A 13,873-nucleotide genomic window follows, 5' to 3' on the forward strand; every position below is an offset into this window, starting at 1 on the left:
ACGGGTCTTGTTTCGCGGCAGGTGAAAAAGAAACGTTAGTTCTGTGGACTTTGTCGCCCGAGACCTAGACGGAGGCGCTTGTGGTAGCCAACTCCATAGCGCTGGGCCTCTCTAAAGACGAGAATGACATTCTTGGTTTTGAAGGGATACCCAGTTTTGCTTCGATAGGTAGGTGAATTATAAAGTTGAAAACCAGGGATATTCTCTTGGTTTTGGATGGGAATTGCTTTGATGGGCGAGGAGCATTGCTGGGCTTTTAAGATACAAAGGGCTTCAGGTCAACAAACAAACAAACCAACAAAGACCCCAAGAGACACTGCAATGCCTACCAACTAGAGCTGCAGTAGTAATAAATCCAACTCCCTGGAAAAAGTTAAAACCACCACTAAACTGCGAGACACGCGGCAGACCGGGTGCTGTTCCTAACTCCAAGACTGTCTCACCTGACGTCAATGCTGCTACCCGTGATTGGCCAGCGGTTCCAAGACTCGGCTTCAGAGCTGTCAGATATCGAACTTTCCCGGGAGATGGAACTGGGGACCGTGACTCTCACGGACTGTTGATCGGTAAAAGATGGTCTTTGATGTATTTCCCATGGGATGGAGATGAGTTGCTCCTGGGTGTGGTGGGGAAGCACCCCTTCTCTCAGCTCAGGCCTGTAACTGGAAAATCTAGCAATATTGAGATCCCATTGCAACATGCAATTCTATGTAAGTTATGTTAAGTGTTCCTTTTTAGAACTGAGGGTGATTTAATCAGACTGTTGAGCAGGCAGTGCTATGCCCCTGTGCTACCCTGTATAGCACGTCAAATCTAGGCACTCATGCAATCAACAAAGAATCGCTTTTATTCATTGCCTCCTGATACTTCATTCGTCATGATTCTACCTCTTCAACGTCTTTTGCTTCTCAGCATCCGTAGCCACATTTCTTCCCTCCACAAGCAATCCCTTCTTCCTCCTCACACCATCCATGTATCGCTTGGCTACGTTCTCCTTATCGGCCAGCTCACCGAGATCCTCCAGATCATCCTCGGTGAAGGGCACCCAGAAGGGGTCCTCATCTAGGATTTCGAAGCCCGCAAAGATGAGCTGCGGCTGCGCGGCGCCACTGGTGCGCTTACGCATTTCATCTGCGAAGCCGAAACTCTCGGCGACAGGGAGTAGGGCCTGAATGGTGAAGAAAGGTGTGCCCTCTTTCATGATCTCGGCGATGACGCGGCCGCGACGACGAGTCAGAACGTCGTAGACACGACCGAGGACTTCAGTCGAGGCTTGAATCTCGACACTGTACATGGCGAGCATGAGACGGGAAGACCAGTCAAGGAAGCCGGAACGCAGGGCGGACTGGAAGGTCTTGATGATCTCGCCAGTAAGACGACCTAGCTTGTCTCGTGCTGAAGTATCGTCTTCGGCAAGGTTGAGTGTGACTTCCTCGACAAAGACAGCCACGCCTTGAAGGGGCTCGTTACACAGAGGACCTTGAGCAGCAGCAAGCTGGAAGGCGTACGAGATTTTGTCGGCCAGATGACTAGGGTGGAGGGATTCTCCTGCACGAGGAGCGGTCCCTGTGGTGTTCTCAGTCGCGAAAGCCTTGGAGAAGATACCATCTGCAGTGGCATCAATGAGGAAGTTTGGTCCGGTTCGTCGAGGCCCAAAGGCCACGATCTTGTCGATGCGATCCTTCCAGTTCTCCCTGCCCTTGCCGCTCTCAAGCTTCTCCTTAAGCTGCTTCTTAAAGTCCTCCACGGACAGGGTGTTGCCAGCAGCGACGTCGGTCTCTGCGGCAATCTCTTCGCCCTCAGACTCCTCCACCTTGGCCTTGCGGTCATGCAGCCGCTTGATGGCGTCCGCGTTCTTGAGCAGAAATTCTGTCACATCTGCTGGCACTGGCTGTACACGGAGTGAGATGGTGACCTGCTTTGAGCTGGTAGTAGCAACAACAGCACCGCGGCCAAGCTCCTTGTTCGCAGGGGGCCGCATCTCCTCGGCCCTGACGATAGTCTCGCGATAGGGAACAAGGGGAGCTCCAGGTTGGATATCGCACAGAGCGAATCTCTCCTTGAGATCCGTTAAACATCGCTCGAGATGAAGTTCGCCAGCAGTCAGCAAGACATGCTCGCCACTTGCGAGAAGCTCATACTCGGCACACGGGTCACTCTGCACCAGCAGCTCCAGACCATGGATCATCTTGTCGAGATCGGCGGGGTTCACAGGTTCCAAAGCAACGCGGACAATAGGCTTGCCCACCATGCTTACACCTGCAAGGTTGACAGCGCCTTCCAGGCGGCTGCACAGGGTTCCTGATTTCAGAATCTTGCCCTCAAGACCGCCAATGCCAAACACACAGCCAGCAGGGACCGACTCAAGAGCCTCCAAGTTCCTGCCCATGAGCATGTAAAGCGCCGTGACAGTAACTTCTTGAGGCTCAGGGGCAGCATGTGGCTCAGCCGGCGACCACTTCGGAGGGATGACATAGAGCTTGTCGCCAACCGAGAGGGTTCCGGAGTAAATACGGGCAAATCCGATGAGATGCTCGGGATCGACCTTCTTCTCCTCCAACTCAGGGGCATAATCATCGAGGTTGATCGTATCAAGAGCGGTTGCCATGCTGTCAACGCCGTTCTCGCCAGCTGCGGCCTGAGCCCTGGCAGCTTCAGCTCTCTTCTTGCGGGCGAGATCTCGTGCCTCTTCGCCGCTCATTTGCACTCCAGTCCGTCGCTTGTTCTCGGGTAGCTCGCTCTCGGGAACGGACACCATCTTACTGACATAGGCGACGACGGGATCGGACTTTTCATGCTTGAATGAGACCATGGCGTCCTTGATAGATGTATCAATGTGCTCCGAGCCGGGGGATTCCTCGAGTAGCTCGGGTAGTCGCTCAGCTTGCGCGGCAGCGGGAGACGGTAAGGATTCGATAACGGATACCAACAGCGCCGTCGACAATGGTAGCCAAGATGCGAAGACTGTTGTCATCAGAAGTTTCTGGTCTCTGGACTTGAGCAGATGAGGTGTGAGCTTGATGTTAAGGGACCTTGTGACCTTCTCCAGCAGTTCTCGATCACCAGTACCATTGTCGCCGCCTACAGTCGCTTGGTAGACAGTCCATACTGGCTCAAGTACTAACTGAACGAAAAGGGGCTTCAGGTTTCGCCCCTTGAGATGCTTGGGACCCAAAATCTTCTTCGTCTTGGGATCCAGGTAAAAGTTACCCCATAGAACCTTTTCCATCACACCTCGCTTGATGCCGAGCTTCTTCTCATACATGCTGGCAAATTGTCTGCAGGTAAAGGCCCAGCCGTCGATGGCGCTGCTGAAAATGACATTGTTCTTCTCAGGGGCAAAGTAAATGTCTTCGTCGTCTCTCTCCTCGAATTGAATGTCTCCGGTGTCGCTGACTTGATCCGCAAGAGCCGATTCCTTGGCGGCCGTTGCTGCGTTGACTCGCTCCTCCATCTTCTCTCTCCAGTTGAGATCCTCCTCCATTCGTTCGCCCTGGAAGAAGCTTCCAAGAACAGCATTTACTTGCTCAAGAAGTTTGCTTAGATGAATGTATGCTTCTCCGGGCGTCATTTTGAGTTCTGTCACTAGTCGATCAATCTTGTTGATGACGAGCAGGGGCTTGAGCTTCTCGATCCATGTCTGACGGAGCACAGTGACTGTTTGACTGCAGACTCCCTCGACGGCATCCACAAGTACGACGGCGCCGTCACACAATCTTGAAGCTGTTGAGACTTCGGAACTGAAGTCGATATGGCCGGGCGAGTCGATCAAGTTGACCAGGTACTCCTTGTCTTCGGGCTCAGCGTCAGGGGCTGTTTTCCGGCGCATAGCAAAGTAGAGAGAAATGGCAGAGGACTCCATGGTGATTCCTCTTGTCTGCTCATCGGGCCTGGAGTCTAGGTAGCGGATTTTGCCCGCCAATTTTGGTGAAATAATGCCATTTGTGGCGAGCAGAGCATCGGTAAGTGACGTCTTGCCATGGTCAACATGGGCCAAGATACAAATCTGCAATCTCATTAACTTGAGAACGGCCACAATTTGGTCAATTTAGCTCACATTTCGGATATCACTGGACTGCCTCTGCAGGCTAGCCAGCTTTTCTGGAGTAACGACAGGCATGATTGTGGCGATTCCTCTGAGAAGCGACTCGTAGAATGGAAATCTGTGTATCAAAATGCGCAAGTCTTAGAGACTGAGTTGCCTGGGGCAATGGAACCGGGCCTTCAGATTTTATAGCCAACGGTTCAGAAACTGTAAATCAACCTTGATGTGGAGGCGCAGATATGGAGGTAGGTTGCCTGCGTCTTGCTCATTGGTAGTGTGACTAATCCACGAATCTAGCCTTCACTACTCACGCGAGAGTCAGCAAAACAAGGCCCTGTCATGCTCTTTCTAGGAAACATCTGCAAAGTGACTGAGAATGACTCATATCTGCAAATAGAGACATCACCAAGTCGCTGAGCTGCTGCCCCGCTTCCCCGATAGAGGCACCTGTGACGCAGTTAACCGGTACAGCGTACAGTGTCAAGTCACGTGTAGCTGCGCCACACCGCACAGCTCAAGCCACAACGCTCTGCAACTCAAGCAAAAGCCCTAAAATCACGAAAACTCGCGAGACCTCTGGAGGGGCGTAAAATTTCTACCCCTCACCACGACGAGCGACCCGACACGACGCGGAACCCACGCCCGATCGCACACGATGGCTACCTACCAGAACGGCGTGGCTCCGGCCCGCGCCCTCGATGACGATAGCGATGTCGAGGAGGAGGCCCTGGTGGCCGAGTACAAGGAGCACGTCCAGTACGAGGATGGTGATGACCTCAGCCGCACCACCTCTCTGAACCTGGCCCAGCAGACCGACGATATCCAGGCCCGCCTCGTCCAGGCTGCTCAGCCTCTCGACTTCCAGGCCCCTCTCGAGACCAAGTTCCAGAGCTACGATGCGTACTGCAGTCTGTTCCATTACATCCTGAACTCGGATGGTCCCGTTGACCTCGAGCCTCCTTCGGTTGGTGGCCCAAAAATATTTATCCCGGATTGGCTGGGACTAACAGAGCTCATAGTACTACTGGGCTTGGGATGTCATCGATGAGTTCATCTACCAGTTCAACTCGTTCTCGTCGTACCGCATGCGAATTGCCCGGCAAACATCCAACGAGGAGGAGCGCCAGGCTCTCCGCGAGAACCCCAACACCTGGGGCTGCTACAGCGTCCTCAACGTTCTCTACTCCCTCATCCAGCGATCCCAGATCACCGACCAGCTGGCTGCTATGAAGCGCAACGAGGACCCCATGGCTGTTGCTGGCGACTACGGTTCCAAGAACCTGTACCGAATGCTCGGCTACTTTTCCATCATCGGTCTCCTCCGGGTCCACACTCTTCTGGGAGACTTCAGCCTGGCCCTCAAGACCCTTGATGACATCGAGCTCAACAAGAAGGCCATGTTCGCCCGTGTCATGGCCGCCCACTTCACCACCTATTACTATGTGGGTTTCTCCTACATGATGCAGCACCGCTACGCCGATGCCATCCGCATGTTCAGCCACATCCTGGTCTATGTGTCGCGAACCAAGAACTTCCAGAAGAGCGCCCAGTACGACTCTATCACCAAGAAGAACGAGCAGATGTACGCCCTCATTGCCATCTGCGTCGCTTTCCAGCCCACCCGTCTGGACGACACCATCCACAGCGCTCTCCGTGAGAAGTACGGTGACCAGCTTCTCAAGCTCCAGCGCGGTGGCCCCGAGTCCCTCCCCATCTTCGAGGAGCTCTTCCGCACTGCTTGCCCCAAGTTCATCTCCCCCGTTCCTCCGGACTTTGAGAACCCCGAGGCCAACATCGACCCCGTTGAGCACCACCTCGCTGTCTTTATGGACGAGGTCAAGACCAACATGTGGAGCCCCACCATCAAGTCTTACCTCCGACTTTACACCACCATGGACCTCAACAAGCTCGCTGGTTTCCTCGAGGTGAAGCCCGAGGAGCTGCGATCATGGCTCCTGGTTACCAAGCAGCGCACCAAGCAGCTGCGATGGCAGGACCAGGGTCTGCTCGAGGGTGAGCTCGTCAACGTCAGCGACCTTGACTATGCTCTCCAGGGCGTGAGTACTCCGAAAATCCCAAAAGTTTATTGAACAAGCACTAACAAGTTTACAGGACCTGATTCACATCTCGGAGGCCAAGGTTGGACGCAAGCTCGTGGACTGGTACCTCCGAAACCTGTCCCGCACCTACAACTGAGGTGCTTCAGAGAAATCTGGAAAGCCTCATTTCTCAATTTCCTGGGGCCTTCGATTCAAGCCCGGCGGTGCTTAGCACCCTGAGGCTGAAAGCCCCCAAAGGTCATGGCCAGGACAAACACTTGGGGTTTATGCAGGCCGACTTGGTAGGTAGGCTGCATGGCATGGCAACGGCGTCTCGGAGTTGGTGATGCTCGTGCAAAAGCTTGAGAATTTCTCGAGTTGGCTATATGTGTGGCAGAGATATGGTACATCCTCGTAGAGGTATGGGAGCCTATGACAAGGGCAATGAAGAATAAAAGGAATCAAAAGTCGTTTAATCCAGCATCATGATCCTGCTCCAGGGTTTGCGTACTTGGTATTAGAGGGTTCTCAGGCATGTTTTTCTGAGCCTTTAGACACAGAGGCTGTTGAGTCGGTGGAGGATCTGACCGAGTTAGTAAGAAGCTCTTAGGCGTCTTAGATACTCTCACCTTTTCAATATACCTCACACCTACACGAATCCCGTCTTTGTCTTGAAACTCTTGCTGATCTCCAAACTTGTTGCCTGGATCCAAGCAAGTGAGACAGGTTTCGACAATCTCCGAATATCGTGTCCCCATGCATTCTCGGAGTTCAGTTTGAGCCAACTTGACAAAACGGTCTTTTACCGAAGTCGAGAGGAAAGCCGCTGCTTCATCATGCGAGGCATCGGAGGATATACCGACCATGGGAGACAGAGTCTGGTTTTCTCCCTCGGCCTCGTAGTTGACAAAGCATTGCCACAAGCCAATCTCTAGCAGGCAAACACCGAGGCTGTATATATCGTGCTGCATGAGAAACCCCTCCTTGAGGACTATACCCTGCCGAGAAGGATGTCGGTATAAGTTTCTCTCCAAGGCATCATCGCCGCGACGTCGTGTCCTTCCATCCTCTTGTCGAAAATCCTCGAAGCCAAGTAGGAAAACCGAGGCGCCATCCTGTTCCCCAGTGTCGAAGTCGAGGATAGTCTCGGGACGAATGTTCTTGTGCACAAAGCCAAAGACGTGTATATAACTGACCGACTTGGCAAGCTCTTGGGCAATTGAGAACCTTCGAGACAATGTGCTAGGTTTGCCGCCTTGTAATAAGCGCTGTCGAAGACTCTGAGCGTTCGTCAGGCCAGGCGGCATACGGGATACTATCGTGAACCTCCCGAGGCTAGGACCTAGCTTTTCGGCAACGAAGCCTTTGCAGCCAAGTAGGCCAAATGTCTGCGGTTCTTTATGCTGGAGCCGGCGAGCCAGGCTTCGAATGTTCTTCTCCATATCCTGGTAGGAGGCCGAGTCGAGAGTACCGAGCTCGTCCAGGACGTAGGTGGTGGTCCTCCCAGGTCTTTCGCTCTTGGCAATCTTCAAGTCAGAGAAGGGAATGTCGGAAATATCCATCTTGTAGAGTTCCTTGGCAGGCAGGGATAATCCAGTTGATGCCTGGCTGGAGCTCTCTAGTGAGGCTTCTCTTAGATCCTTTTGGATGGCAGCGACAGAAGGAATAGTCCCTGTGACCTTTGACGCTGTTGTGAGAGCCTTGCCCATCTCACGGCCATGCATCCTCATGAGTAGAAACCATGATGGATCTGACATTTGCTGCCAGGAGTTGAGAGCGTCAATAGCTTCGTCGAGTTTCTCCTTCTTCATCGCATACTTGAACGGTCGAGGAACAAAGACGATTCTCTTCCCATTTCCATCGTTGACAGTCTGAGGCTGAACCATTCCCCGCAGAGTGTGAGTTGCGCCGTCGAGCTTGATAGATAACATTCGCAAAGTCCGTTCCTGTAGGCTTTGGTGGGTTTCGTCCATCAGGTGGCTGATGGACTTGAGAAAGTCGAGCTGGGTGAAGCACCTGTGCCAGCCAATCTCTATCTTGAGGGCTCTCTCTTCGAGCTCGGGCTCGGCTCCTTTGAAGGCCGTGCATGTCTTCCGTAACTCTCTTCCATACCTATTTCATACCTAGTTAGAGATGTCTACCCACAGTTTGTTGAGGGGGTTAGATAGAGTTACTTGATACACAAGTCTACCGCACCGACCACTGCAAATGCTAACCCAGCTACCTCCATAGGAAGCAGTTTTTCGCAAAAGACAAAGTATTGGTTTGATCAACGATCGTGACTCGACTTGGAGCCTTTTCAACCCTCATCAACTGCCAAGACCAGGCTGTGCTAGCAGACCAATTCAGCCGAACAGCCCGACCTTTTCATTGGATCAAGATACTTACTACCCCCTAGGAGCTGCATATTGGCGGTTAGGTGGCTCAAAACGAGCCACTGATCCAGTCTACCTTGGTGGCAGTGCATGGCTGAACACCAGGCTGAATGCTCGGCATCATCGACATGGGTATTTCCCCTCAACGCAGAGGCTGCTGACCTGCGACCTTCAACATTGTTCTTTCTTGTCTAATTCTCAGCTCGACTGAACTCCCAAGATCGCCTTGTCACAGCTCTTTCTTGTCTATTCCCGAGTTTGGTCGAACCCTAACAATCACCGTACCACAATCTAGACATCCATCATTATTGCCGCCTCGAGCGGCAACGGAGATGGGCTGAACAGCAATGCATCATGGCTACACTCCAAGGCCTTCCTCTCCAAGACCTACCAGAGCTGGTCCGAGACTCGCACCTTGAGGCGACGTTCCACCCAAACGCCGATATACCCAATAAAACGACGCACCTAAAATACCAGGGAAGACGGAGGCCACAGCAGGAGAAATGGGTTCGTCAGAAGATGCTCGGCCGCGGAGGATTCGGCATCGTTTGGCTGGAGAAGAGAGATCCCGACAGTCCAACGGCCTACAACTTTCGAGCGGTGAAACAACTCGATATTGCGAAAATTAAGTCAAAACGACGCGATTGCGTGAGGGAACTGGAAGCCTTGGCCAAATTCTCGCAGGCAAAGGTTGGTTATGCTTCGCCTTGGACATTGGGACAAGCGTAGTAACACTTGCAGTACTCCGAGTTCTTTGTCAAGTCGTATGGATGGTTCCAGAGTCCTTCTGCGCTATTCTTGGCCATGGAATACTGCGAACTAGGAGACTTGAAGGACCACATCGAGGAACATGGTAAACTTGCCGAGGATCAAGTGCAGGACATCGGATGGCAGATTCTTCAAGGGTTACGGTTCATGCATCACAATAACTTTGCGCACCGCGATTTGAAGCCCGCTGTAAGCACCCCCTTTCCAAGATTCGCACACGATTGCACTGACAGATATTCCTTTCACCCAGAACATCCTGATCAAGAACAAGCCCCCACATGGGGATTGGCATGTCAAGATTTGTGATCTTGGGCTCAGCAAACGAATTGGGACCGACACCGCTACGTCAACTGTTCAAGGGACACCTGGGTTCATGCCTCCCGAGTCGGTCCCTGGTATTGGGGATAGCCCCAAGCATATTGACCCCTTTCCGGCTGACATGTGGTGCTTGGGTGAAACCATCTTTTACCTGCTCACGCGTAAACAGACGTTTCGCGGCGATCCTATGCAACTACGACAGTACTGGAAGGGCAGTCCATTCCCCAAGGAGCCTCTGTTGCAGGTGCGGGCTAGCGATACTGCTATCAGTTTCGTCCAAGAACTAATGGCTCGCCTTCCGGCCCAGAGGCTGACTGCTGAGATGGCTGACCAGCATGAGTTGATGAAGCCGAAGCCTTTCCAGGAGGCAGAACAGGAAACGAGAGAAACTCCCGAGGGAAGAGAGGGCTCATCCACAATTATTCCCGAGGACCCAACATCTGGTCGATGGACTACGGGAGCCTCTCATCAGCAAAGCCTGGGGGTTCCATCAGGCTCATGGGGCTCGATAATAGTCGAAGAAGCCCTGCCAGGTCAGATTGCTAGCAGTCCCAGAAATACCGAGCTTGCGAACAAAGATACCGGGCCACCATCTTCAGTACATGGGCTAGACAGGCATGGAACTGACGCTTCGACGAGCCATGAATCTTCGCGACCTTCTTCTATGCCGCCCAGGAGAACACAATTCCCCCCCTGGAACGGCCTGCTCTACATTGCCCAGGAAAATGCCCCCTACAAACTTGAAGCCCCCTACAGCATCGGGCCATCCAGAATCTTCACAGCCTTCTTCTACGCCGTCCAGGAGAACGCAAGTGCCCCCTGGAACGGCCTGGTCTGCATTGCCCAAGAACATGCCCCCTAAATACTGGAAGTTCCCTACAGCGTCGGGCCATGAATCTTCGCGGCCAGGCTCTTCTACGCCCAGAAGAATGCAAGTATCCTCTGGAACGGCCTGGTCTACACTGCCCAGGAAAATCCCCCCTAAATACTGGAAGCCCCCTACAACGTCAGGCCATGAATCTTCGCGGCCAGGTTCTTCTACGCCCAAGAGAATGCACTCTCCAGCTAGAACACCCCGGCCTACAACGCCCACGAGAACCCCCCCTAAAAAGCCCCCCCGCAAAGCGCCGCAGAGCTGGAACCAAGCGCCATGAAAAAAAAACCGGGATCACGAGTAGGATCATGAGCTTGTTTCGGAAGGAACCTGGAATGGTAGTAGTTAAAGTTAACAATGATTAACCTTAAACGACATGGTTGCGTTGGACTGATTCTTTGCATTCTTTTCTCTGCCACCTTAATAAGTTTCATGTGAGGTTGGCGTCATTGGTGGGAAGAAAGCATTGATACTCTGCCCGAGATATCCATTCCTATCGGGGAGCCACGTGAAGAGCAACTCAAGTGCCGATTACCTATGGCACTCCGCAGCCGGGAACCTGGATTTGGGGCTGAACCTGATGGCTGGGCCAAGCCGGCGGTGTCGGAATTACCGGAGTAGGATTCCGGGGCCGTTTTTAGTCGACTTCGGAACGGGAATGTGCAGAGTTGACACAGAATGGAGTCGTGGAGTTGACAGCTCAAAACAACCAGAAGTCTTCATGTGCGCCCACCAAGAGGACTGACTGGCTCAGATAGGCCCTGCTTCAAGGGTTATCATGGCGGACCGGGTACGACCTGTGTGATGCGGTGAGCAAGAGCCTGTGGCAACTTTTCCTCTGAATGGGTTGAATGTCTCTCGCTTGTGCTTCCTTGCATGGGTGAGCCCTCTCTCTCGCCTGATGGTTGCTCGCTCGCCCGGGAAGCTGTTAGACAAGTGACACCGGCATCGATCCCATCTCATCTGCGGAGGCTCTGTTCTCAGTCGACACACCATGCTGGATCTAGCCGCAGCCCCGCTAGCTCATCTTGCTAAGCCAAGCTAACTGTAACCCCCCGCCACGGGCTTCCGCACCGCGATGCCCAAGTGCAGCACCAGCTGGTGATATGATCCACCCGGGGCGGCGGGAGTCGCAGCTTGTTTTTTCCCGGCTCCCAGGTGTTGGGTGAGGTGTTCGTCATCCAACGAGTGCCGAGACCATCTAGCGCAGGCTTGGCTTTCTCTTTCTCGGACATTAGAGTAACACTCGGGCCATGAGTGCCGGAGCCAAGATTTGGAGAGAGCGGAGGACAGGGCGGCAGGTGACGGATTTGCACCCAAAGTTGGTTGGGATAGAATATGATTTCCAACCATGGCTGCCCAAAAACAAGGTGGCATTAGTGAGGGGGATAGCGGTCCTCACTAAGGGCCGCTTATTAAGTGGATATTCCGGCAAGCAGCCCTACTCGTTGGTTGCCGGCTGTTAGAGCCAAAGAGTTTCCATGTGATCTAATGGATCCCCAGGGATGATGGTGTTGATAGGGTTCGTCGTATTTGCCTGCAGCGGAGAGAGTGTGAGTGGGCTAATGTTTCTTTTGCCAACTACCGTCAGTGTGCTGTGCTGTGCGTGCGTGTGCCTGGTGGTGTGCCCTTCATTTCCTCGTTGCTCAACTCGAGGGAGGGCTGGACCGGCGGCCTCTTGTTCCCTCTGTTCCCTCTGTTCCCTCTGTGATTCTTACTCTCGCTTCTGTCGTTATCTCAAGGAGATTCTGATAGATACCCTGCTTGTAGTTCGTAGAATCTAGCCAATGACTCCCCGCAGCGAGCCCATGCCTCTCGCGTGCCAAATCGTCCCGTGTCTTGGCCTGCATCGCGTCGCCGTTGTCCCCCGTTGCCACACAACCTACCTACGGATACTCATTACCCAGTGAGCTACTATCCCTGGGGGTTGAGCAACAAGGGATGGGATAAGCACGTCGTATGGATGATAAACGGTTTGCTCTGACGGGCCGGGACTACGTCAAGTGTTTGCACTTTTCACAGCCACCACATCTGCATCTCCAACCTTGATCGCACCTCGACCCTGCTTCTGCATGTCTTTTAGTACCTAGGTCGTGTTCAACTCGGTGAAATTCCGCCGCTGCTACCGCCTCAACCTAGGTTTCAAAAAGTGCACGAACCGCACAACTCTGCAACGCTTGAAAATGAAATCCAGTACCTGCTCGCTGTCTCTAGCCTCACCCTCCTTTTCCCTGCAAACGCCCTGCTGCTACGTGGATCAAGGCCCGATCCGTTCGGCGCCAGCGCCTTTGGGGTGGGTAGAAGGGGGGGATAGGTATCTCCGCCTCCTCCTTCACCCTCCCTCACGCGCCGCCTCTCTTATTGCGACAGCAGATCCCCATGCCATGATTCAATTTGCCTGCCTAAGGAACAAAAAAAAAAGGACCATGGACGGATTAGACTAAAAAAGAACTCCGCAAACGAAATCTAAACCTTCCCTCCCCCTTTCCCTCTCCATCCCGTCCCGTCTCCTTGACCTGTTGTGGTAAAAGGCGACGTCCGAAAACGTGGTTTCTCCATTCCTTGCCTGACTATAACCTTACCTCAAACAAAATCTGGGCTGACCTAGGCCTTGGCCGTGGCTTCACCTCTCGTCACCTTGACCACCGACCTACCAAAACAATTACACAAGCACACCTACACGCCGCACACCGTCTGTTGCTCATCTCACACTCGCACAAGGATCTTTAACCACTTTCCGTTATATCCATTGCAAGCAACCCTGTTGTGTTGTGGTTTTTCTGTTCCTTCTCCTGCCGCCACCATCACCTGCTTGCAGCTCCCCTCGGAAAGCTCCAGGATCGACCTCACCACCGCCCGCTCGTCGACCTTGAATTACTCGCGTCTGACCAGCACTTTTCGTCTACTCACCGCTGTCGGTTTCTATCGATTGATAAAGCGACGCACAGTCCTCTTTCTGACTTTCGCATCTTTTCGCTCCTGCTTTCCTCGTCAAATCGAATCTGCGCCCGCTGCTTGCTCTCTTCTGCTTGTGCCCACATCGCAACCCGCGTCAGGAAGCTTCCTACTATCCATCACTTGCAGACAGCTTCATTCAGCGTCATAGCTAAACTCGGCTTCGCCCCCTTCGCCTATCGCGCTAGGAAACCCGTCTCCATCATCTGCGCCTTCTTGTGCGCCTCGTGATTCGGTCTTCCCCAGGCCAAGCCAAGCTTGCCTATCAGCCTCTCGGTCTTGGCAGCAGTCGCATCCATCTTGGCAGCTCGGGAAGGAGGTTCCCAGGGTTCCTTGAGTCTTTGTCGAAGCCGATCTCTCAAGTCGCGAGCTTTCCTTCCTTTCCCATCCATCAAGGGAGGCCTCTGTCGATTGTTTCGCCTGCAACCTGTTTGTCCTGACCATCTTCCGTTATCTGCCTGGTTTGGCATCACACAGCTGCATCCTTACAACACTCTTG

General features: G+C 53.3%; 4 protein-coding genes across 4 annotated transcripts; 2 read left to right on the plus strand and 2 right to left on the minus strand.

Moving 5' to 3' along the window:
• Window positions 1-883: 883 nt before the first annotated feature.
• Window positions 884-4,120, minus strand: LRP88_00905 (GTPase RIA1; the record flags this gene model as incomplete). The annotated part of the gene is made up of 2 exons (XM_083237609.1): window positions 884-4,006; window positions 4,058-4,120. 2 exons carry the CDS (start codon window positions 4,118-4,120, stop codon window positions 884-886), a joined length of 3,186 nt encoding a protein of 1,061 aa, XP_083106114.1.
• Window positions 4,121-4,700: 580 nt separating this feature from the next.
• Window positions 4,701-6,241, plus strand: LRP88_00906 (translation initiation factor 3 complex subunit L; the record flags this gene model as incomplete). The annotated part of the gene is made up of 3 exons (XM_083237610.1): window positions 4,701-5,009; window positions 5,065-6,102; window positions 6,158-6,241. 3 exons carry the CDS (start codon window positions 4,701-4,703, stop codon window positions 6,239-6,241), a joined length of 1,431 nt encoding a protein of 476 aa, XP_083106115.1.
• Window positions 6,242-6,634: 393 nt separating this feature from the next.
• Window positions 6,635-8,491, minus strand: LRP88_00907 (uncharacterized protein; the record flags this gene model as incomplete). The annotated part of the gene is made up of 3 exons (XM_083237611.1): window positions 6,635-6,667; window positions 6,738-8,155; window positions 8,473-8,491. The coding sequence occupies 3 exons, from the start codon at window positions 8,489-8,491 to the stop codon at window positions 6,635-6,637; spliced, it is 1,470 nt and encodes a 489-aa protein (XP_083106116.1).
• A 322-nt stretch (window positions 8,492-8,813) lies between these two features.
• Window positions 8,814-10,407, plus strand: LRP88_00908 (serine/threonine-protein kinase; the record flags this gene model as incomplete). Its single annotated transcript, XM_083237612.1, has 3 exons — window positions 8,814-9,149; window positions 9,201-9,416; window positions 9,478-10,407. The coding sequence occupies 3 exons, from the start codon at window positions 8,814-8,816 to the stop codon at window positions 10,405-10,407; spliced, it is 1,482 nt and encodes a 493-aa protein (XP_083106117.1).
• Window positions 10,408-13,873: the final 3,466 nt, after the last annotated feature.

This window comes from Fusarium phalaenopsidis (assembly GCF_050370095.1).
Source record: "Fusarium phalaenopsidis strain FUZ10S chromosome Unknown contig_32278, whole genome shotgun sequence".
NCBI lineage: Eukaryota > Fungi > Ascomycota > Sordariomycetes > Hypocreales > Nectriaceae > Fusarium > Fusarium phalaenopsidis.